At 47.7% G+C, this 25,826-nt stretch overlaps 1 protein-coding gene across 1 annotated transcript in view; it reads right to left on the bottom strand.

Moving 5' to 3' along the window:
* Positions 1–25,826, bottom strand: part of RFX4 (regulatory factor X4) — a 119,441-nt gene that overhangs the window by 53,040 nt on the left and 40,575 nt on the right. Inside the window, exons 4-7 of the mRNA XM_016223239.2 lie at positions 19,209–19,332; positions 5,449–5,510; positions 1,200–1,413; positions 151–228 (exon numbers count right to left, since the gene is read on the bottom strand). Of these exons, the coding sequence (XP_016078725.1) occupies positions 151–228; positions 1,200–1,413; positions 5,449–5,510; positions 19,209–19,332 (478 nt within the window). The remainder of the gene's footprint in view (positions 1–150; positions 229–1,199; positions 1,414–5,448; positions 5,511–19,208; positions 19,333–25,826) is intronic.

The raw sequence follows: 25,826 nt of genomic DNA, 5'->3' as shown, positions 1-25,826 counted from the left end.
CCAGGATCACTATGAGGACTAAGTGAACTGAAAATGTGCATCAGGGGCTTCCAGAAGGTCTGGCACCTAGCAGGAGCTCATGAAACAGGAGCTAGTTTTATTATACTATTTTAACACAGAGTGTCCACAGCTCAATGGGTGTTGACCTACCTCATCAAAGTTGGCTCTTATTACAGTGTCCAGTATTCTCTGACAGTGTGTTCTGTACATCATAATAAAGGTAGAAACCTGTGGGGGTGGGGAGGGGCCAACAATAAAGGACTGCATTAGTACATGTTACTGCTGCCCTTGGAATTCCAATTTTCAACTCATTTATTCCCTGTGGAGGGGATGAAGTCCACCCAACTCCTACCCATCCTGCAGGACCCCAGTGAGACACACTCTCATTAGGTGATGTTTGCCGACCCTCAGCTCCCTCCTCGGTGCTCACACAGCACCAGAGAGTGTTTCTCTCTCAGAACATTCACTCTCTGTATGGAAAACGCAGGTTGCTCTCTCTGTCCCCATTTGCTGTGAGCTTCCTGAGGAAAGGACTCACGTGTCGTTCATCACCACATCCCAGCTCCCAGGGTCACAGGTGGAAGAAGCCCCACAGGTGAGAGATGTGATGACTCAGGGGAAAGTCCCCAGATGTGTGTTTCCAATAATTTCCTCCAGACACCCTGTGGCTCAAACTGAGTCGCTATACCTACAATCTTCTCTGTCTGTGGGACCATGATTTCACCATATTCTCTGCAGCACATAGGAAAATAAGCTTAATCCTATAAAAAAGCCATCTAGAGGAGAGGGGCCCTTCCTTTGTGAAATGAGACAGGAACATCATAGATGGGTAGGTTGGTGGGTTGGTAGGTGGGTAGGTAGATAGGTAGGTTGATAGGTAGACAGATAAACATTTTATTCTAGAATAATATTAGATTTGTAGTAAAGTTCTGAAGATAGTGCAGGGAGTTCCCATTTAGCCTCACGCCCAGTGAGCTCTATTGTTATCTTACATTAGTATGGGACATTTGTCATAGCTAATGAACTGATATATCATTATTAATGAAAGTCCATACTTGCCTTAGATTTCTAGCTTTGTATTTTTAAACTCACCATTTGGCAATGAAAGTGTGTGTGTGTGTGTGTGTGTACGTGCGCGTGTTGTGTGGAAAAGAAAGAGAGAAACCACCCTCTCCCAGTAACACTTCGCATGTGGTCACCTTCTCCTCAGGCAGACTGGCGGGAAGGTTTAGGTCTTTGACATTTGGAAACTCCGGCAGCAGCGTTCCAAGCTTGGACCGGGGTGAATAGGCCACCGTCTGTTTGCTCACTTCTTTCTTGCCCGTCTCGCTCACCCAGGCGGCCCCTTTCTTGGAGTACATCACATCGTAATATTGGGAGCTCTCCTTCACAGCAATGCCGTAGTAATGGTACCTGGGCCAAAGCGAGAGAGAGAGAGAAAGGCCCAAGCAGTTATCAGGCAGGATCTCCTGAGCAAGGGGTGTGCAAGGCCGGGGTGACGGGGCCCATCCTCCCTGGGCGAGAAGAGTTAACTCTCCTGCAAGGCTTGCCATCTCTGGAGTCTAGAATTAAACCAGGGTTCCAGGTTGCCAGCCATCAATCACACAGGTAAAAATAACCAAAATTGCCTCCTACAGAAAATGTTAAGTCAAATACTTTGCAAAGCAGAAAAGGGGGATGAAAAAAATTTCCATTTGTACCTAGTCTCGTCTACCTAGCCAAATGTTAGATAAACGTGGTCCCAGGGACACGGCAGAGGAGTCTCCCTCTCTACAAGGGCCCAAGAAAAAGGGTGTGTTTATGCTTGCAAACCACCAACAGGAGTTCATTTGGCCTGTTTTTCTTAATCAATAAATGGTGGTCTGAAAGAACTGCATGTTTAAAAAGATAAACTCAGTGCTTCCATTGACACTAAATATAAAGCAAAGACCAGGGCTTTCTATCAACATGAAATGGGCTTAATGGTAGCAATATTTTCCATGAAGACTAATGGAAGGAGGCTGCGTTTTGTCTGGATTATAGATTTTAGAGTTTAGTTACAACTGTTGAGCACTTGTTCTGTGCCGGGCACTTTGCAAAGTGCTTTACCCACATTAATTTGTAAGATAATATTACAAAATGAGGATTATTACAGTCTTTTTACAGATGGGGAAATGAAGGCATGAAAGCTTCATTTTCTCAGGGCTATGCAGCTGTTTCGGGAAGAACAGGCTCTTGCACACAGGTCTGGTCCCCTGCGAAGCCGCTGTGCTGTGCTAACACCACTGCACAGTGTTATAAACTTGGGTGTGTGTCAGAGCCGTTCCTGGAGCATAACCAAAGTACGGCTTCCTGGGCCCCGTCCCAGAATGACAGATTCAAAGCATGGGAATAGGGCCCAAGCAGCACAGGTAATCCTCACGCACAGCAGCTGGAGGTCGGCTGGCCAGCTGCGTTAAGCACCTGCATTACATTCCAGCTCTGTGCCCCCCAGCCATGGGGGGGCTGCTGTGACTGCCATTGTAAGTGGGGGGCCCATCACAACAGCTCACAGGGTGCTAAATTGCCTTATTTAATCTCACAAAAACCCCTTGAGGCTAGAACTAATGATCATCCCCATTGTATAGACTATGGAACTAAGGCCCAGAGAATTTAAACAACCTACCCAAGATCACCCAGCGAGTAACAGCCAGAGGCAGGACTTGAACCTCCAGAGTGCTTTTAACCACCACGCCAGTGGTTCTCAAACTACTGACAGTAAGAATCACTGACAGAACATATTAAAATACAGACTCCTGGGCCCACCCCCAAAGGTTCTGATTTAGGTCTAGAGATTTTTTACAATCACACAGCAGTGCCAATCTAAGTAATTCATGGACCTCACTTTCAGAAACACAACAACATATTAACTGTTCTTTTCTACTCATAGAAGTATGGTTGGTGGTAGTCACAACACAATACAAATGAGAGAGCATCTGAGTTGTGGGACAGGCTTCTCGGGGGGGGGGGGGGAGACAAGCACACACAACCTTCCCTTCTCCCACCCCTGTCCCCCCTGGTACCATTCTGTGATATTTCTGCTTAGTGGGCATCTCGCCTCTATCTGTATGGCTCCTGGGACGAGGTACTCAGGCCCTCCCAAGGCAGCCCAGTTCATTTTAGGTCGGTACAGTTCTCAGAAAGTTCTCTCTGTGGGGAGCCGATCTGTCTCCTGCACCTTCTACTTCCCAACTGTCATAACTGCCTCTCTGGCTCCAAGCTGGCCCAGCGGGAGGGGGAGGGGACGGTTCCGTGGGATCTAGAAGCGCCCTGCAGTGGGAGGGCAGTTAGGACAAGCCTCCCTGACTTTACAAAGTTCCCCTTCATGACTTCTTAAGACCAAGAGAGCAATCACAATTCAGATCAGACCATTTCTTGATTTTGCAGAGTGTATGCTGCCCAAATCCACAACTACAGGAAGTTACTGCTCTGATCACTTCTTAATTTTTCTATATATTTCAGCTTTGTGGGGCAGGTCAACACACCCTCCACTGGCCATCCCCACCTCCGGCCCCACCCCTATTTATTCTGTCCAGGTACATTTGCTAAGGGATTTTTTTTTTCCTGTAAGACCAAGCGGCAGATTGGAGACTAGAGCTTCTTACTACCTTTCAAATGGTTGGAGGATCCTTACAGAGAGGAAACAATGAAATTGATTATATGGAATTTTTAAAGAACTATTGACCAATTTGCCAACCTTGGGGTTAAAGAAAACAAAAAACCCCAGGCTCTCAGAGGTAGACAGAGGGAATCTTTCTCCAAGTGTATGTAGGACGGGAAACTTTTATGTTCTTCACGACCTATTTCTACTCTTAGAGATGGGCAACAATGCACTGGAGCCAGTGACTCTATAGAATTCATTTCCACGCACTCAGCATCCTCCGTCCATCTACTTGTCTATGTCCCACCAACGCTGTGAGCTGCCCCTTGGGTGCCAGCAGCTGTGCTCACCGGCCAACGAGAAAGGGAGAATCTGGCTCTTGTTTTCTATGCCTTTCCCAAGGCTGAAACCTCGTTTTAAAACAGACGCTGGAATTCTCATTATTAACAAGAGTTGCTCTCCAGAGCAGGCACCTTGGAAGATTACGAGAAACTTATTCCAAAATGTCCCTGGCTAAAAAAATTCTGTGTATATCTCTTTGGAAATCACCCCCAAAGCTTCTGAGCCCCACGAATAAATCAGTCTTGGTATTTTCAGAACTTTACCAAAAACGGTTTTTCCCAGTTTGGTCGTCCACTTCCCTTAACTTGGCTCCAAAGTTAAGCTCGCACGGGAGGATGGGACTGTGCTGCCCAGCAATGGCAGAGAGGGGGAGAGAGGGGACAGTACTGGAGTGGGGGGATAGTACTGGACATGCTGCCTTTGAATCATCTCCATCACAAGTCTTAGAGGCCTTATGTACTTGCTATTGTTTTTTAAGAAGGTTCAGTATTTTATTAAGTCAGTATGTGCTGACCTGCAACTTCATGTCAAAACGCTTAGAAATGTTGCATAATAAGGCACCCTCTAGTGGAGTCACTGTGCACATTAGCATAATAAAGGTTCTGAGAAGTCCTGCACCAAGGAATCTGTTTAAAACTCAGCGCTTATCAGACTTACATGGCCACCAGACCTTTTTCACGGACCACCTATTGAAGTCCAACAATTTGTGAACACCTTCTGAGGCAAGTCTTAAAAATCCAGATTTTAGTAAAGTGTGAGCAGTACAGGCCTCCAGAGATTCCCTTCCCATTGACTCACACCTAGTAGGCAGGTGTCCACACACTCCTCAGGTCACCTCCTCAGAAAGGCTGTCCTGGGCCACTCCCCTGGTGTTATTCTCTATGACAACCCTCTTTGTGGCAACCGAACTGTCTTTTCCCCGCCTGCCTCCCCTGCCCGAACACATGCTCCATGAAGGCATGGCCTGTTTGCTCCCGTACTCCTGGCTCAGTGCCCTCCATCTGACACACACTAAGCGCAAAGCAAACAGTGGTTAGTTGGCCGACAGAACTGCTTAAAGGCGAGCAGGATGCTCTGTGCACCCCACGGCTGCACCTGCGTACTCGATCTCCCCTCAGGGTTTATTAGGACAGGTTGCTCCTCTGGCCGCTGGATGCTGTGAGGGCAGAGAGTTCGCTCAGTACAACAATCCAAGTAGCCTGGAGATCGCCCAAAAAGCTACGAGGTGCTCCTTTAACTAATGCTCAAGCCGATTTTACACAAACGCCTAAAGGCAGGGTGGCTAAAAGGTGGGTTCCTTAAAGCAGCTGGGCCAGCTGGCCCTGGGCGTTGGACAGCCTCTCTCAGGGGTCCTGGGAGAGAGGCCCGGCTGTCCAAAGCTCCTCTGAGCTCTGACCAGGCATGAGTTTCCCACCGGGCCTGTGGACAAAGCTGGGGAAGAAAGGCCTGGGCTGGGGCCTCGGCAGGCAGAAGGGCGTGGTGCTTACTTGGACTGTCCTCGGGTCCCGAGTCTTCTGGTGGTTAACTGAGGAAACTGCTGCCTTATGATCTGTAAGTCAACACAAGAGTCAGTTACCCGACAGGAAGAGCTGGGAGCACAGTGACCGAGTTTCACAAATGGCAATCTGAAGAAGGGAGGAAAACATATCCTTGGTTGCAATGACTTATTAGGAGCCCCTTGGACCCCGAGAAGGTGACCAGTGTCAGGGAGTGAGGACGGGAGCACTCGAGTGATGGTGGGGCTCTGGCTCCTGCTGGGGTCTCACTGGGCGGCTCTGTGCTTCACCCTCCTACTCAATGTAGGGATGGTGCCGGTGGACCCAGAACTTGACCCTCCCCTGCTTAAAGCCCTCCACTGGCTTCCATCACCCCTGCGATGAAAGCCCACCCCGGCCTCTGCAACCTGGTCCCTGCTCACCTCCCGGCCCTCGTCTCCTCCCACTCTCACCCTTACTCACCAGGGCCCAGCTTTTTTCCTACTGCCAAAACACAGCCAGGCTTGCTCCCCACTGGGGGCCCTCGCACTGCAGGTTCCTCTGCCCGAGTTGTAATTTCACCCCAATCCTCGGATCCTCAGTCACGAGACGGGCTCCTTCTCTTACACCATGCGGGCCTCTGGGTGCGGGCCCTCTGCCCAGCCAATGCAGGGTCGCAAAGGCAGTCCCTGGCCATCACGGGGCCCTGCTGTACGTCTTCTTCTCACTTAGCTCTCTGAAGTGAACTTGTTCACTTACCCTCTGAGAGCTCATTTTTGCCACCCCACCCCCATCCTCACCCCCAGTAGACCAGAAGCTCCATGAGAGCAGGGACCGGGCGCAGGGCTTGGCACATGCCAAGAGCTCAATCCTTATTTGCTGAATGAAAGAATGAATGACACCTGACCCCTGTCCTCAAGGGCACCCTCTATTCCTCTGCAGAGTGGAAGAAAGTAATGTGTTGCCCAGGACGACCACATAGATTTGCCAGAAGTCTGGGAGGAGGGGCCGTCTGCCAAGGCGAAAACACCAGCAAGGGTCCTTGTCCTTGGGGTCCCCAGCCCTGGTGTCTGGGGAGGCAGGATAGTGCAGGTTCTGGGCAAAGGCCCTGGAGCTGGGCCACCTGGGTCAGATCCAAGCTCGCCTTTTGTCAGCAGGACGCTCCTCGGTCAAGTTATTTAACATTCAAATGACTCAATTTCCTCATTTGTAAAATGGGAATAAATAACCCCTACCTTAGAGAATTTTTGTGAAAATCTAAAAAAGTAAATAAATGTATGTAAATAATTTGCAACAGTGCCTGGCACTTAGTAAGACCTCAATAATGGGTGAAAAAAAAAATCTGCATTCCCCACTAGAATGGTTAGAGGATCGATCTAATAGGATAACATCAGAGACCACTTCAAAGGTAAAAAGGGGCTTCTAAAATGTTCTCTCTCAGTGAGGATGGTGAACAAGTCAATGCCATAATTCTCTGAATTCTTTAATGGTGTCACTTTTGTAGGCAACACACCCCTGGTTTCTTCAGTCCTAACTCCTGTAAGCTAAGGGCCTGGGCTCCTCACTTTGTCTATGTCTCTCTCATTTAGGGGACCCAAGGAAAACGCAGTTTGAGAATGGGGTCTGGCCTGGGGCCGGTGACAGGGCTCTCTGCGCTCAGTCTGGTTATGCAGCCTAAGACCACACCAAGGTCCAGTGGCCACATCACCCTGGGCCACTACTATTAACCTCTGGCCAAGTAAGCCCTCCAGGCTCTCCTCACATGACTGGCTCCAGATCCGAGATTTGCAGCAGCTGTTCACAGAGCTACAATGACGGACAGACAGCGAGATGCCAACAGAGACTGAGGGTAAATACTGGAAGCATGTAAATATGGGGTCGGGGGCTCTTCTCTTGGTTAAAAGTGGGTTAGGATTTGGGTTCTGAGTTTCCTACTTACCCAAGCAAAGAAGATAATACAGTTACAAGAGTCCCTGTATCTAGGAGACAGACGCAGACTAGTTGCTGAGAAAAAGCAGAGGTTTTCCTATATTTCAGTCTGGGCACTTTCTCTGATGCAAACGGGCACAACAATAACGTTTGTGTTAAGTGCTCTGGAATTAGCGGACAGTTTGAAAATGATAATATTGAGTGCTGTCTAGGGCATGGAAATACGCATACATGGCTGATAACACTGTTCATTCGTATGATCCTTTCCTGAAGCATTTTTACAATAAAAAAATATTCATACTTTTTGATCTATTAATTCCAAGAAAATAAACTAAAATAAGAAAAAGCTATGTGCAGGACTATTCGAGTGAAAAATTGCAAAGAAAAGAAATGTCCAGTGGTAGGTAACTGGCTAAATAAATGATTAGATAGATACTCAATAAAATATGATACAGGCTTTAAAAATGATGGTAACAAAGCTATGTCACAACACAGAAAATGCTTATGACACAGTGTTAAATAAAGAGCAGAACTCGAACTACACTTATGCTGTGGCTGTGACTTATGTTTGTACAAATATAGGAATGGAAAGGGAATATGGGCAAGTAAAAGTGGATGTTTGCCGGGGAGAACGAAAAGGGTTTCTATACCATTTGTGCAAGAAAGCAACTTTTATGCAAATAGAATGGATTTTCTTACTAGAAATATTCCTAATTGTCAAGGCAGTTCAAGGTAATTTTGAAAGAAGAACCAAAAATATACCATAATGTTATAGTGGTTGTTTTATGTTTTTTTCTTTTTCTTTTTAAAAAATAAATCAATCCCTATACCCTGCAAACAATATGTAGATAATTTTTAAAAGGGGCATTTATTTGGTTGCCAAGCTTTAATGTTATCTGACTGAAGAGAATGAGCAGAGTTCTGAAATCTTTCTAAGTGTTTATCTGGATGGTGTCCCACAAATGGTGTCTCACGCAGTGTCCACAAAGCAAAAGGCAGTGCCTGGCCCACGGCTCAGGTACCAGGGGCCACGGACTCTGGTCTGGATATGAGACAGGCCGCTGGAACTGCTTGTTCTGCCTCCGTGAGGCAATAAAACGTAAGATCAGCGTGTTTGCAGCCCTTTGCTCTGTGATCTTGCAGGGTTATCAAGTCATGGAATAGCGCCTGTGAATTCTCTGATCAGTTTAATTATGATTCCCTCCATAGCTGACGGGTTTCACTTAGTCCCTTTGAATACTGTGTGGATCAGTACATGCAATTTCACCATATTTGCCGCCAGCATCCCCTTCCACTGAGTCACCCGAGACAGAACCAGGAGCAGCTCCCCTCTCTTCCTGACACTGCACCACCTGTGTCCTGTTGACTATGCCCAGAGCATGTGCTGAACCCAGCCTCTGCTCTCTCCCCGGCCACGGCCTTAGCCACCCAGGATCTCTCGCTTGGACCACAGACACGCCCTCCCAACTGGTAGCCCTGCCTCCAGTCTTGCTGCCCCACCAGCAGGATCTTTCTAAAATCCAAGTCTGCCCTGGCCAGCAGCTCAGCTGGCTAGAGCACTGTCCCCATAGTCCTGTCTGTGACTAAGTTCCATTCTTCCTCTGTGTTGAATGTATCCCGACTCTACCCGCACTTTCCCATCTCCACCAGTCCCAGGGTCATGCTCTCGAGCCTGGGTCACTGCAATGGTCTTCTCACTGCCTCTGTGTCCAGTCATGCCCCGACACAATCACGCCTCTATGAAGCCTCTAGATAAAGTCCAAGCCTACCAGGTCCCACCGCTTGGCCCAGCCTTCATTCTAGCTCATCTCTCCCCATCTTCCTCTCCTAGTCTCCATGCTCTGGCCATGCGACATCTCTCAAGCTTATGAGCACACTGTGTTCTCTCTTGCCCTGGCCTTTCCCACAGGCTCTTCTCATTTTCTGGAACCTTCTCTCCATGCCCTTTGTCTGCATAATGTCTATTTATCCTTCAAATATTTTTTTTTTTTTTAATTATCTTGATTGATTTCAGAGAGAGGAAAGGAGAGGGAGAGAGAGAGATAGAAACATCAATGATGAGAGAGTCATTGATCGGCTGCAGCCCGCAACCTGGGCATGTTCCCTGACTGGGAATCAAACCCTGATCACCTGGATCCTAGGTCGATGCTTAACCGCTGAGCCACGCCCGGCTGGGCTATCCTTCAAATCTTACCTTGTACCTGTTTCCTCCCAGAAATCTTCCCTGGGCCACTTGTTTGGTTTATGTGACGATAGTTATGTGGTCTGCACAATCCTCATATCTAGTCAATAGTCTGCTCAGCCCTACAAAGTCCTTGCCTAGGCCCACGAGACTCTACGCAAACCAGATCTCCAGCTTCATTTCCTACTCTTCTTCCCCATGTTTGCGGGGCTGCAGCCTCAGTAACCACATAGGCTGCCTAATGGGACATAGCCTAGATTCATTCAACAGCAAATATTTATTGAACTCTACTATGGGCCAGACACTTTGCCAAGCATTGAGGGATAGAACACTGAGCAAAACAGTAACAGCCTTTGTTTAGAAAGCTTACATTACATCACATCAGCGGGAGAACACCAAAGCTAAAAAGTCAACATGTTTTATATCAGATAAGTGCTACAAAGAGGAACAAAAAAAGCAGGGTGGGGGGATAGGGAATGTGGAAGCGGGGGTGTTATTTAGGGTGAAAAGGACTCAGTGATCAAATGTGGCATATGACCTAAAGGAAGTGAGAGAATAAAACCTGTGGATACCTGGAAGAAGAAAACTGCAAACAGACGAAACAGCCAGTGCAAAGGCCCTGGGGTAGGAGCTTGTTTGACATGTTTCAGGAAGAGCAAGGAACCCAATGTGGCTGGAGCAGAGCAAGTGCTCAGGACAGAAGATGAGGTCAAGAGGCTGGGAGGGGTTGATGAGCATGGCTAGTGGAGGGCCTTGTGGGCCTTTGTAAGCACTTCTGCTTTTACCCTAAATAAGATGGGGAGACTTTAGAGGGCTTTGAGCAGGGACATGAGGGACAAGATCTGACTACCTTTCAAAGAATCATTCTGGCTACTGTGTGGAGAACTGACTGTAGGGGGCAAGGGTGGAAGCAGGGAGCCCCGTCAGAGGCCACTGTGGTAGTCCAGGCAGGAGGTACTATGGCTCAGTACATTAATTCATTGATTCAATAAATGAGAGCCAATAAATGCATCGTTCCTTTGTTGGCCATTGAAGTTGTTTCCGGCGTTGTGCTAACATAAATAATGCTGTAAGCAATACCACTTGTGTAATGATTTTCATTTTTATTGTTGATATTTTGCTGGGGTTTCACCCCCTCATAATAGTTTCTCAAATGTGGAGCTGCCTGATTCAAGGGGAGAAACATTTCGAGGTTCCTAAAACATACTATCACATGCTTTCCATGAAGTGCAGAAGGGTATTATCGCTTTTGAAAGTGTGCTAAACTGAAAGTGCCCCCCCCCAAAAAAAATATTTTCCTCTTTCTTCTATTTGAACATCAGGTTTTTGAGCTCTAAAACGGGGACACTAACACTTGCTCAGCTTACAGGCTCGTAGCATGTCTGGGATTCAGGGAGTCAGGGAGGGGGCCCAGGCTTGTCTCCTGGGCTTCATTAGCCGGAAGTAGAGGAAGGGTGGCCGGGAGAAGTTCTGTCTCAACGGGGCTTTCATTGGCTTGTCACTGGATGGGGGGGTGGGGGGTGACCAGCTGCCAGGGAGGGGCTGGAGCAAGGAGGCCACACCTGTCAGCGCCTCCCTTACTAATGTCTTCCGCTGGTCACCATCCTTCCCTAGCCCACTCTCTTCACCGACAGACCCAGCGCTCTATACTCAGTCCTTTGATGGCATCACAGATGATCCTCACTAAGCTCCTTTTCAGGCTTCTGGGGTAGAGTATGGTGTCCCAAGCAATACATTTGTGCGGTTAGAATATTCAGTTCTGTTTGTAAAAATGCTTTTGATCTGAACATATTTGATGGCCAAATGCCCCCCTCCTCCCCGCAGAAGAGAAACAGCAATTCCACACCAGGAGCTCAGAGGACAGGAATTTTGTGGCAGGCCGGGGTGGGGGATGGGAGGCTCTGCGGAACCGCATCCATTCTGCCTAAATGGAGGTCAGGACTCTTCCCAGACAGGCCCCCTCCTTCCAGCCCCAACCAACCCTGTGGGACGGGGGCTTGCTTTTTTTTTTCTTTTTAACTGTTTCTTATGAGCTGCAGATTAGAAAGTATTCTCCTGTCCTTTCACCAAATAATCAACTGTCCCGGAATCTGAAAGCCCAGCACAACTTAGTTTGAGTCTCAAAACGCAGGGTCGGCTCAGCCCCTCGAAGGCTGTTCGGCTTCTAATTTCTGGAGCAGGACTCGGCAAACAGTCCAACACTTTTGCGGGGCTGTGGGCGCGGAGCTTTGCTGTTTGATAAATGAGCAGACGGCAGGCAGCCCCTCTCTTTGTGTGCGGATTCAATGAAGCTGCCTAAAGAACGCCACATGCTGTTCTCGCTAGTGATCTAACATTCCGCAGCAGCCAGCCCCCCAAATGCCCTTTAATTACTCGGGAATCCCACCCTTCTCCTTTCAGCCCCGCAGAGGCGCTGGGGCTCCTGGGCTGGGGTGGGGCGTGGGGGATCCCAGGAGAACCGCGCTCTCTGGAGCCGCTGGGTTTCTTTTTTAGGTGGTGGGGACATTATTCAGACCCCCCCCCCCCCCCCGTCTGTTGCTCCAGGCTGAAGGAAACTCAGCATGCAGGCTTTCCTGACATAATTCTGTGGGTTCAGTTTTCAAAAAGCATGAGTGAGTTTTCGGTAAACATTCCTGAACTGGTATATTCAAACCACCGCCCTCCTTTAAGACAGGGAAAGAGGGAGAGGAGGGACTGACACCCACTGGACATCACCAGGCACCACGCACTGACCAGGGGTTTTACACTTGGTTCTAAAATTTTATCCTAAAAACAGCATTGGAAGAATGTATGATGAGCCCATTTCACAGGCTAGAAGCTGGGCTCCAAGGTGACTGATTCGAGGCTCCCAGATTAACTGACTCCGGCCAGTGGGAGAAGCAGGAATCTTGTTCCGCTTTCTCTCCTGTTCTTCACTTTGGCTGCCACCCGTGGGAGCCAGAGACTTGTCCACTGACTGTGCAGGAGACCCTGGACGTCCTCTCTAGTGTTGCCTCAAGAGAATCTTCAGAGCCACACAGGAGGGACCCTCAGTCTCATGACTACAGACTGGATTTGTTTTATTTTGACCCAAATCATATGACCTTCACCCAGAGTGAGATGTAAATTTAGTCATCAGAACAGCTCTGAGCAAAGGCTTTTGGTTGCTTCCAAAAATTCGATCTACCCTCGGCAAGCAAAGATTTGCACCAACAAGAACTGATCCCAAAGAAGTTCCAAAGTAGTGGAAAGTGTAGACCTTCCTGTACTTTGAAGAAGACAAACTCCTGTGTATATAGAGAGTCGACTATGCTTAAAACAATTTAAACGTAAGAGCTGTGGGTCTTATTTGAGAGGTCATTTGAATGTGGAAAAAGAAGACGGGCTTTTCAAAAAGCAAGAAACTAGAAATCCACACAACATCAAGTAATTGTTTCACGACACTGTACTGGAGGAGTCTTGTGCCTGCTCTTAAAAAACAAACGCAGTTTTCTGCGAGAGAGAGAGAGAGAGAGAGAGAGAGAGAGAAACGATTAGGGAAAGAGGTTGGTTAAAGGGATTCTGTCACAACTTTAAGTCTGAAAGTGGCATACTCCCTTTCTTTGTTAACAACGAACCTAGCCCCTTTCCCAGAGAAGAAAAATTAATTAAGCCTGTTGGTATGAATAAGGATTTTTAAAACACCCTACACCTCAATGCTACCATCCTGAAATGGATATTTGCCAAAATAATCTCACTATGCTGATGTAACTATCCATCTGATAAGTTTTTTACCCTCACTCAAGGATATGTTTATTGATTTTTATTTTATTTTAGAGAGAGGGAGAAAGGGAGAGAGAGAGAAAAACATTGATGTGAGAGAGAAACATCAATCCATTGCCTCCCGTAGGTGCCTTGCCCCGGGAATCCAATCTGCAACCTTTTGGTGTACGGGACAACGCTCCGGCCAACTGAGGCACCCAGCCAGGGCCACTGGATGATTTTGTTTTTTTGCTAGCACCTATTGGGGGCCAGGCACTGGTGGTCCACAGGGTAAAGTGCTGCAGGTTCCACAGGAAATTCCCCAAGAGAAATTTCCAAAATTTCCAAGAAATTCTTATCTAGTACAATGAGAGAGAAATGGAAATTCATATCATGCATATGGATTAATGAAGGATGAAAACCCTCTGGGCTAGGAAGGTAACAGTTAATCTGTTGTCCCTTGAGGGGTGCCGTGGATGACAATTCCAAGGAGTCCAAAAGTCCATATGTGAGCCCAGGATTGTCCTTAAGCTGACTGGAAGACGGTCACATGCGTGCGTCTGAGGAAAGGCAGTCATCACTCACCAATTTAGCTAGAATGAGGTGAGTTACATAAGATGCAGGTTAAGTCAAAAATGGAATAATTCTGAAGACAGTAATAAGAGAGGGTGAGGGTGGTGATGGCAGCGTGTGTGATGTAGGACATTTTTAGAACAATTGTTCTCACAACTGTTCAGAAGGAAGAACAGCTAGAAGAGCCGAAAATTGATGTTAGGGATGATATATTAAAAACACCAGGTATTAGAGTCATGAAATGCTGCGAAGATAAACTGAAGTCATAATTCTAGCTGACGAGCATTGAGTGTTCATATTTACCGGGCCCTGTGCTAAGGACGTCCTTTTAACAGTCACCATTCTAACAATTCTTCAGGTGGCTGCTATCATTTTCCCACTTTACTGAGGCCCTGAGCTATCAGGAAATCACCTAAGCTCACCCAGCTGTTAGGCAGTAGAGATGCGACTCAAGCCTGAACGATTTGATTTCAGAGTTTTTACAGTGCATGACGCTAAGGACGCCTGAAGCAAGATGCAGAGACATTCTGATGTGGACACGGCACAGCAGACACTAAAGGTTAAGAATAACGTGCAAGCCCTGGCCGGTGTGGCTTGGCTGGCTGAGCGGTGCCTGCGCACCGAAAGGTCGTCTCTCACATGGATGTTTCTCTCTCTCCCTCTCCCTTCTTCTCTCTCTAAAAATCAGTTAAAAATCTTTTTAAAAAGTAGTAACATATGTACGAATGCTATAGGTACGTTCCATGTACTTTTTTCCTTGAAAGTTGGAAAAGGACCATCCCTGAAGGAGCCCAAGGGTGCTCCTTTGTCCTCGGCTGTGGCCCTCCAGGGCGTGCACGGGTCTCTAGCTCAGGGAGGGCGGCGTGCGCAGGGGGTTGTAAGGACTCTGAGGGAGTGGGCAGCCACGGGAAGTGAGAGGACTCTATAGCCTCATCTCCGTTCCAGGTATCCGTGGGTGCTGGAGGCACAGATCCCCAAAACGCAATTGGTGTTTTTGTTTGTTTGTTTTTGCATTGCTCAAGCCTAGCGAGCAGAGAGGCAGAAGCCAGATATTCAAGGAAGAGCCACCCACAGCCCAAACTGCCTATGACCCTCAAGTCCTCATGGGGAAAAGGCAGGATACAAATCAATTCAATTCATACAAGGACCTCTGTCTCCCCAGCCTCCTGGGCTCCGACCTTCCGACCTGTTACTGGTGTCTCTGCTCCAGAGTGGGCATTCAGTGCTCTTCCTGAACCTTCCAAGCCAGCCCTGCCACTAAGCACGGGACCCTGGGAAAACCACTCACTCCCACTGACTCTTAATCTCATCTGGAGTCGCCCAGTGGCTCTGTTCTTGTGTTGCAAGATTTTACCAGCTCGCCGCACACCTAGTGTTCTACCCCGGTTCTTGGAGATGCCAGATGCGCCCCCACAAGGGTAACTGGTATAGGAGCAGGTCAGTCCTGGAAGCCCCCAGGGACCTAGCACTGTTCTCTCCCAACCCACAGCCCTGGGACACCCACAGGAGCTGACGTGGATGTTTTAATTCCACCAATTACTTCTGTTTCCCACTAGTCTTTTGGAAACTCTGAAACAAAAACTCCACCTGCGCCAGGGTGGAGCATCATGTGGGCTCTGGAGGAGCCCCTGGGAGCTCCGCCCCACTGGCTGAAGGACGTGCTCTCCCCCAGCCCCGGGAAGATGACCACAGCAGAGGGCACTGAGTGCTGGGAGGGAGCTTCGAGAGCACCTGCTGGTCTGAGACTGAATGGCTCAGTGTCTGCCTCCAAGCGCCCTTTTCCCTGCGCTGCAGCAGGCAGAGAGAGAGAAGGCCGGCCACCCGCTCACTGAGCAAATTCTGAGCAAACGGGAGGGAGACAGAGGCTCTGACTATGATGGGAGAGGGAAGTTTTAACTTGGACCAAACTGGATTTTTCCACAGCTGAGTTTTCCATTAATGAGTTTTAATTATCTAATCAAGGCTGGGGTTGACGGCTGAGTACGGCCTGATGCTGTGGGATTTCCCTGTGATGCCATCAGAAGCGGGGCAGGGAGGTCAGACACAGGGCTTTCAAGGTGGGCTCCTCAAAGTCAGTAAAAATGCAGCCAGTTGCCACTGGACATTAACAAGGTCACCCCTACTCAGCAAACGGGCTCATCAAAATGGGCACAATGCCAGTTTCATATCGGTACCGTAGAGATAAACAAACTCACACATGTCAGATGATTCCTGTGGCCCCTGGCAAATACTACTCATAAAAGTCACTCAACTTTTAACAAATATCTGAGGGTCTATTATGTGCCAGGCACTATTCTGGGAGCTGGGTATTTATAGTGAACGAAAAAATCCTCGTGTGCTTCCATTCTAGAGAAGGAGGCAGACAAAACACAGCAACGAATATATATTATATTATATATTATGTTATGTTATGTTATATTATATTATATTATTATATTATATTACATTAATAGGGAAGTATAATATTTGCAATTATATATAATAATATACTATATATGGATATATAGATATATAATATACTATAATATATAGCAATATAATATAAATAATATATACTATATATTAGTGATAACATATACATATATGTATATATGTACACATATGTATATATGTATATGTGTGTGTATGTATACACACACACACACATATATATATAAATATAAAACTTCAGACAGTGACAAGTGCTATAAAGAGGAATAAAGCATGCTGAGGAAATAGAGGAGCCAGGATGGAGTGGGGCCAATTTTAGATAATGGTGATTTCTTCCATTGGTAGAGCTCTTTACAGTTTTAAAAAAATGTTCTCATAAGCCCTGTCCCACATTATCCCTAGAGTAATTTCGGGAGGGACTATTCTGGTCTAAAGATAAAGAAATGAGCACTCAGGAAAGTTAAGTGAGTCCAAGGCGGGCACCTCCCATGACCCTTGCCAACAGTAAGAGCAGGAGAAGCCCGGCGGCTAGGAGCCTCAGCACTCTCTGGGGACCTGCATTAATTCCGGGACTGAGTCAATCCGCTGTTACTGGAAGCCGGTGCTAACGGAGCCGGGCCACAGCACTGGGAAGGGGCTCTCTGCTTCAGCTCGTACTTGCACCAAAGCAGTCGCTGCTGTCCACTTTGTCAAGGACAGTACCCCAGCCGGGGACACGGGGATGTTGGGGGAGGGGTTTCAGCACTGATGTCTCTTTCACCTCAGCCCGAGTACAGGCTGGGTGGGGAGACCATTACCAATCTAATTTCCCCCTAAAAACCAATTTGAAATATTGAACGCTGCCTGCTTGGAGTTAAAAGTTCCATAGGACAGTCTGGGGTGTAAACCCTCCTACAAACTCCGGTATATCAGGATCACAGGGGCTGTCTTGTGCAAAGCGAAGAGGCCCCTCAGTTCATCCCAGGTTCACAATGGTCCAGAACAGGGCTGTCTAACAGAACTTTCTCTGATGATGGGAATGTTTTGTCTGTGCTGTCCTGTATGGTAGCCTCAGGTTACACATCGCCATTGAGCATTCGAAATATGGCTTGTGTGACTGAAAGATTAACTTTATTTAACTAAGTTACCAACTGTATGTGGCTAGTGGCTGCTGTACTGAGCAGCACAGGTGCAGAGAGCGGTGGAATATGCAGAAGGAAGACTCCCAACTCCAGGTGACCCCGAGAATGCAAGCGCTCTGGGATCTGCTGAAATCTCAGTGGCAGGCTTGAGACTTAAACTAGGAACAGAAGTGGGGTTCAGGGAGGAAGGACAGAGTTAAATCAATTTTACCTAGATCATGAGGTCAAAGAAACACTGAGCTGACAATAGGGTTATAAAAGCATTTGAGAAAAAGGAATAGAGGGTCCTCACACAGGCAAACTGGAGTTTCTAGAAATGGTGAGGTGTTTTTGTTGTTTTTCAGAATTTAAGCTAACAAATGGTTATTTGTATCTGCAACATCCCCCTGAAGAAGGGAGGGGTTGAGGCTCAGAGAGGTTCAAGGATAAGTCCAGGAGGGTCTTTCGATTCACCCAGCCTGTCCCTCCATCTAAGAGGCCCGATCTGGACTTTCCACTGTGGCCACTACGAGGGAGCGAGGAGACTCAAATGAAAGTTCCAGGACCATGGACGTGAGAAAGCTCCAGGGTCCCACGCACCCCTGGTCTGCTTTTCCTTCTCCCACCTGCTGAGGGGCTCTCGGTCTCCCTCCCTGGCCTGTGAGCCCCTCCACACGGGGACCCATGCTGGGTTCACTGCTGGGTGTCTGCTGCCTAAGGGTGCCTGCCACACAGCCCATCTCAGCTAATGCAGATGGACCGGAGAGGTGAATGAATGAACCGGCAAAGGTGGTTTCTCCATTGACTTTTTAAAAAATTCTTTTCACTTCGGACAAATAGTGTTAGTGCATCACAAAAACATGTTCCCCTCCCTAAGACACCAGAGCATCTTCGCATTTACTGAGGGGAGCCAGTTCTCAGCCACTCAGTTTTAGACTCTCCGGGGAGGCTGGCTAAGGTCTGATGATTTTTTTTCCTGCTGATGATTTATCTGTTGGGGGACTGCAAAGGGAACTCCTGACACTCTGACCTCCTTACACACTGGCCTCTTTCTGCTGTTCCAGTCGTGGCTATGCCTGCACTCAGAACACAGGTAAGGAAAGGAACAGGTCTGCCTATTTTTTATCAGAAGCAGTAAAAATTAGACATAGAGAAAAGAAGCTAATAAAAGGAGAAATAATTGGGAAGTAATGACTCAAGCTAAATTGGGTATTTTTTGGAAGTGTAAAAATCTAGATTTTTACCTATCACACAATCAGTCTTAGAGTGCTCCGACAGTTTTCCTTGGTCTGGTAAACGTGAATGACCAGGGATAACTTTTTTTTGTAGATATAGCCCTGAGTGGGGAATATCTTTTTATCATAAGATGGATAGAGAACAGCCAGGCCTGCAGTGACGTGACAATGAGCCTCCCACCCAGTGGTCACCTCCCAGACATCCAAGCTAATGAGCCAAGGCCATTTCCCAGTTTCTTCCAGGCACACCCATTATGAAGCCAAGTGGTTTGCCCATCCCAGGCTCACTGGCATACACTTGCGAGTTCAGTATCTCCCTCACAGAGGACAGAAGTTCCTTCGTGCAAATTAAATGCTGCGAAAAGTCAAGTCAGACATTCACTCTTTCCTTTCTCACCGGCCTGAATTACTTGAAGTTTTTAATATGTTGGTATTATTTTGTTTTGGGATGTGGTTTGGCGTTTCTTTGTTAACAAGTGTTTAAACTTTTTACAGTGAAGCGTTGCAGCAAAGTTAAGTAACCTACAAAGAACCAGCTCGCGTGATGAACTTGCAGGAACTGCGTGGAGGGTGGGAGACTGCACCTGGGGAGGCAGGACTCACCTTTCCGAAGCTGGCAGCGTTGACGGGCTGGGTGTCGTTCTTCTCGCAGAAATCCAGGTAGTGCATGTAGAGGGCACTGCGCGGGATGCAGACCCCTTCTGCGATCTCGTAGTTGTCCTCCAGCCTGGGGAATGAAGGAGTGCCCAGTGAGCCAAACCCAAGAAAGACAGGGACGGTTCCTCCAGTCCTCCCCAGAGCCGGGCGCACCTCAGAAATAGCCCCCTTCCTGCGGATGGGGAAACCGAAGCTCAGAAGGACAAAGCAACCTGCCCAAGGTCGTGATGGAGTCAGCAGGTTAGCAGGATCGGACTCCTGGCCGCTGTGGGTATGACCGCTGGTCACTTTTTCAGCCCAAATTCCCAGTCCTCCTCCTCGGTGCTGACATTGGCCTGGCTACATTTTGGGTGGATCAGGTTCCCCAAAACTCCAAAAATGATATAGGGCCTTGCAGGTGCCCCGCTCAGCCAAGTTTCAAACCACACACTCACTGTAGCTGTTTCTAACGGGTGTCACAATCACAGAGCGCTTTTGGATGACAAGAGCAGTGGGTGGGGACGGCCAGGGGAAGCAGCTGGACAGTCACTCACCTGCTGACTGAAGGGAGGCTTTCTACCCAGGGCAGGGAGCTGAACCTCTTGGCTCCTTTAGGATCGCCTTCTCGGCTGTACAAGGATTCTGATTCTACACCTATTACCTTCTTAATGAGTATATATAGGTCAGGGGTTCATGGCAGGGACTTTCAACTTGGTCAGATCCCAGCTTTGTCACTTGCTGGCTTGGTGGCCTTGGGCAAGTTTCTCAATCTCAGGCCTCAGTTTCCTTTTGGAGGTGAAGATTATAACTGCCTCACAAGGCGTTGTGATGGTCGGGTATAATGTGTGACATGTGCCAGCATGGTGCCTGGCACCGGTAAGTACTTTTTTTAATATATGTTTTTATTGACTTTAGAGAGACGAAGGGAGCAGGATAGAGGGAGAGAAACATCAATGATGAGAGAGAGACAACCATAGGCTGCCTCCCACACGGCCCCTACTGGGGATCAAGCCTGAAACTCCGGCATATGCCCTGACCCAGAATCGAACCACGACCTCCTAGTTCACGGGTCGACCTCAACCACTGAGCCACGCAGGCCAGGCTGGTAAGTAGATATTAGACCTCACCATCATCCACTTTTCCTTCGAAAAGCTTCTGGGCTCCTACAGGCCCTGAATGGGTGCTAGATATCAGAAACATAAAAGCAAACTAGATCTTTTCCCCTTTAACCCAAACACCAGAATGTAGGTGGCAGGTAGAATCCTGCCTCCTTTGCCACAGACGCACCGGGAGGTTAAGCACTTCTTCCAGCGGAGCTGCCGGGGCGCGTGGCCGCTGGGCTTCTCCTTGGGCCCTGATGCCTTCAGAGCCCGGGCACACACTGTCCAATCCACTCACCAACAGAAAACAGTTCTCCTCTGATCATGAACTGGACTTTAGGAAACAGCCCAAAGGCATTTGGAGTCAAGTTTGAGGGATAGAGTGACTGGAATAACTCTTTTCTCCCAAACGTGTTTTTTTTTGGGGGGGGGGGGGTGAGGGATCGAAAATAAGGCATGATTCTAAAGCAATGATACAAATGTCCTCAAGTGGCTTCTAACTTTGTCTGAGGGCACTTGCCAAGGAAGTGGTCCAGGGCTGTCGTAACTGGAGTGGAATGAGACACAGCCTCCTGAGGTGCCCACTCAAAAGGGCAGCGCTCGTTTGGCTCATTCTGACATGTGGCTGAAAGAAGGTCAGTTCTGCTTTTCGTATTCAGACCCCATGGACGTATACAAACCCCGGACGCTCAGATGAATGAGGAAGCCCGGTGCTGAATGGTCCCTGGTCCCCTCACCCACCCCTGCTCCTTCTCTGGGAAGGGGAACATTGAGTAACTCCTGACAGTTTTTAAGTGTTTCAGGAAATACTCTGTGCAGCCCTTTCTGGGCAACCTAATTCCTTGAGTCTGAGTCACTTCTGCATCCTTGGAGTCCAGCATATTCCTGGCACACAGCAGGTGCTCAGTGAGTGTCTGATGAATAGGCTGTTTCAGTCATATAATCATTCAACAAATATCTGTTGATCTCTCATCACCTGCCTGGTGCTGGGGAAGCCACCATGAGCAATGTGGTCCTTGTTTGCACACAGAAAACAGGCCAATGGTGGACAGGTGGATAAAGAAGCCGGTAATCTTTAACAATATTAACTGAATGCCAGGCAGCATTGTAAACATTAAGGAAAAGGCAGTGAACAAAACAAAGGCTCTGTCCTGAAAGGGCTTCCATTCTAGCATGTGTCCCCAACATCGTAACTCAGAACTCGAAATGTGTTTTTTGTAGGAAAGTGGTTTCATGCAGAGATTAGGTTCCTTAGGATGACCCTGAACTACAGGTCTGCTGTGAATGGGGACCAGCCCTCTAGCGTAACTTGGACCCCTAAGTGCCACTCACGGTATTGTCTCTCTCTAAAAGAGAGCTCAGAGGTCTAAACAACAAGCATACGCACAAACTCGCGGGGGCCACCTGAATAAGACGGCTCTCACAAGCTGGGGTCTCACAGGCAAGCTTTGTTTGGCCTGGACAGTGTTGGCCCAGCTTTGAAAACTCAGGACATTTCACACTGGAATCTGAATTCCTGGCTTCTTCTGAAAAGGCTGAGATCTGGCAACACTGGGCCCATATTCCCGCATGACAACAATGGGCCAGAGTTACATGTGCCCTCCAACTGGCCAGAGTCCCCACTCCCTGCTTCTCCTACACCCAGTCTATCTTCTGTTCCTGGTCTGGCTTCTGTTGGCTCATGTGTGACGTAAGACACAATCTACACCCTAGTTCACTTTGCAGTTTAACTGGAGAGGACAATGCACAGAACTGAAAATGCTTAAGCTCTACCAGCTGCAGACCACAGGCACAGTGGAAGGTGGGAAAGCAGGTTAGTGGTAGGTGACAGCAGTTGATTAAGGTTTCATGGGTGAATTGGGGTTGCAACTTTGTAACAACAGCAGCAGCCAATCTCTGGTGGGCTTGATGCTCTGGGTATCAGGATTTCATTCGATTCTCATAAGAGCCCTATGAGGTAAGCGTTACACCCATGTTTTAGATGAGGAACCTGAGGCTCCAAGAGTGGGAGTCATCTGCCCATGGCCATGCAGCTAGCTAGTAAGTGGGAGAGCTGGTCTCACTACACCACTGTGGTATCCAAGGTAGAGGGACAGGGCGTCAGGCAAGAGAACCAGCAAGGAAGAGAGGCAACGTGGCACGTGCTTTGAGTGATGGAGACACTGGTCTGAGTGCAGAAGGGAGCTTGTGAAGGAGTATCTAAAAGGAAAGAACCACGGGGAGGGGTATGGAGAGGCTTTAAATGCCCGTGGAGGATATGGCCTGGCATAAGAGTTTAGCAACCCCTGGAGCTGAAGAGTTGCTATGAAAGTATTATTTTCAGAAGGCAATGAAGGGATATTCAGAGAATTAAAAAAATAAAGACTCAGAGGCAGGAAGGCCCGAGTGTTTCCGGGATGCTGTAGGAATAATAATAATGCCATCAATAACAACAGTAACTAACACTAATGTAAAGCTCAGGATGTTCTTTTTGCCAGCAATGGCTTGAATATTAAAAGAGTGTAAAAAGATCCATTTCATAGGTTTCATCTTAGACTATCGACAGTTCCATTAATCACTCTCTCTGAAAAGCTTTGACTTCAATTCTTTAGACTGTGGTGGAACATTTTCCAGTTGAAGGCACACACACCAACAATGTGGGCAGCAGGAACTTTGTGCACGACAAGCTGTGGGGAGGCAGAAACTATCCCTTTTTTGCTTTTTTTTTAAAGTGATGTTCATCTTGAAATCTTTTTTAAAAAATACATGTTTTTATTTATTTTTTTAGAGAGATTAAGGGAGAGGGGGGAGAGAGAGGGAAAAATCTATGTGAGAGAGAAACATTGATTGGTCGCCTCCTATACACACTCCGACCGGCGACCAAACTCCAAACTGGGCATGTGCCCTGACCAGGAATTGAACCAGAGACCTTTCAGAGTATGGGACGATACTTAACCAGCTGAGCCACACTGGCCATGGCCTTTTTTTGCTTATTTTTGCTAATGAGTTCCTAAAATTAATTTTGGCGAGAAAAATCCACAGGCACATGCAACAAACATGCATTTCAAACCATTCAGAATTCATATTATAAAAGGTATAAGAGCCTTTAAAATGACAGGGTGGCAGTTAAGATTTTAAGCACAGGAGCAGCATAATCAAAGCTATTTTTCGGAAAGGTCACTCTGACACTGCTACAGTGGGTGGACTAGGTGGACTAGTGAGGCCTGGCACACAGTGGCTAATTAGTATTTGTTGAATGAATGAATGGATGAATGAATGAACAACTGAGACCAATTAGGAGCAACTACAACAGTCCAGGTAAGAAATGAACTGAAGGAGAGGCCGAGGGGCAGAGAGAACATTAGGGCGTGGGTCTCCTGTTGTCAGATGGGAGATGGGTAGGAGCAACCAGGGCAGGTTCTTGGTTCCTAACCAGGCTGAATGGATGAATGGGGGCTGCACTCCCTAAGATTAAAGAACGCAGGAGTGGTGAGCTGTGGGGAAGGACAATGCTGCCAAACCCCGTGTCAAAGAGCACAGGCTCCCGGGTAGATTCCCGGATCCCCAGCGTCAGTTACCTTACCTATGCCCCCTGAGCTCAGTTTCTATTTGCTGTTCTTGTGGCTTATCTGCTCATTAAATCTGGCTAAGAGATCGGGGTTAAAATACAAGGTCACGATTAAAATACATCTCATTAAATGAACCCATAGCAGCAACAACTATTTGAGTCAGATGGGTGTAAGTCACAGATCACACAGGCTGCGCTAATTAAGCAGCGACCTGCCAAAGGCCAGCGCCTTCTAAATAGCTCCATTTCTCCCCGTGTTTTATTACTGGCACCAGAGCTGCTCTGCCTCAAGGTGCCTGGGTAAAGCATTTTAATAAGCTCTACGAGGATGCAGAGGTAATTGGCATTAAGGGCAACTCTGATGTCTGATGAGTTTCTGCTCTCAGGAATAGCTTCATGACATCTCTCCCCAAACCTCACGAGGTCCGCGGGGTCCCTGCGTGTGCTGACGTCGCTGGCTGGAATGCCCGCTTCCTGACCAAGGCATGGCGGAAAGAAAGGCAGTTAATTATTTCTCCTCAGATCTGATGAAATTTCCCCCTTTCCTCCTCACTTTTAGAGGACATCATTAGTCTGACATGGTGAACAATACTCCATTATACCTGGGTATTTTTAATGATCACAAAAAAATTCCCCTCTTCTTCCATTTTCTGATCTTCTATTCAACGACCTGGTCATATTTGAATTGAGCCGATGCTATTACGGAGATAATGAACTCGGTCTGCCAGCCGGCACGAGTCATTAACTGCGTGTACATTTTTACAAGGCCTCCTCGCAAGGTTTCGATGTGTGGCATCGAGGGCACACAGAGGAAGGGTTGCATTAGCCCTTCTTAAAGGAGAGCCAGGGGCACCTAGCATAATCGCCCCCTCTGTTCTCATCTTACGCCTGTTTTCTTATTTGTAGTACACATGGGCCTTTGGTTCAAAGTCTCCACTTCTCATCCTTGCACACATGTCTAAAACAGAAAATTTTTTTCCTGTATTTTACCAAAAGAAAAGACAATAGGATTCAAAAAACAAAACAAAAAAATTTTGCTGAATGTCATAACTTATGATTGAAGTTGTCAGAGACATCATTCAGTGTCCTAAACCGCCTCCTTCGGCCTTCCCTCCCCATCTGTTCCCTGTCTGTACATTACAAACAGGGCCACCAAGGACATCGTCACCTGTGGCCCCTTACACACCTGTGGGGGTACTTCTCCATGTCAGCATGAAGAAGTGGAATTACTGGATGCACAAACTAAAATGTTAACGGGACTGCAAAACTGCTCACTCGGATAGCTTCAGCAGGCCCTGGCTGGGGAGCTCAGTTGTACTAACTCACTTCCTCTTCATGACTACCCCATGAGGTAGATGCCATTGCTGTCCCCATTTCACAGGGGAGTAGACTGAGGCACAGAGAGGTTTAGGAACTTGTCCACAGTTCCACAGCTGGAAAGCAGCAGAGCTGCGAGTTAATTCCTGGCAAGTCTGACTTAAGAGGCTACACCATCTATAGCCTCGTGTCACCAGGCAGATGCCAGAGAATCACAGGGAAACAGACATGAACAAGGTGATTTTCTTACAGTCCCTTTCAAATCTTTTATTCTAAAATGTACAACGTGTTCCAGTTATTAAAGCAAGAGTGTCTGTCGAGTCCTTGCATTTCTAGAAACTCTCACTCCCAACGTCCTTTACGTTGATGCCTCATTTGCTGTCCTGGCATCATGGGAATTTGCGCAGCCATAATTCCGGGGGAAGGGTGGAGGGGAGATTTGACCAGGGACGCAGAGTAGAATTTTAAATAAAGCAAAACAGCAATGAAAGCAATGAAAACAGAATATAGGGACAAACCGATGGAAACCAGCCAAGAGGCTGGCAATGGAGCTCGTGAAAACAACCTTGGCTACCCTTGGAGCAAAACAAGTCGACGGTTGAGACCCTTGTTAGAGAAGAT

This window comes from Miniopterus natalensis, chromosome 2 (genome assembly GCF_054644295.1).
Source record: "Miniopterus natalensis isolate mMinNat1 chromosome 2, mMinNat1.hap1, whole genome shotgun sequence".
In the NCBI taxonomy this organism is placed as follows: domain Eukaryota; kingdom Metazoa; phylum Chordata; class Mammalia; order Chiroptera; family Miniopteridae; genus Miniopterus; species Miniopterus natalensis.
This window is presented reverse-complemented; position numbering and strand designations above follow the sequence as displayed.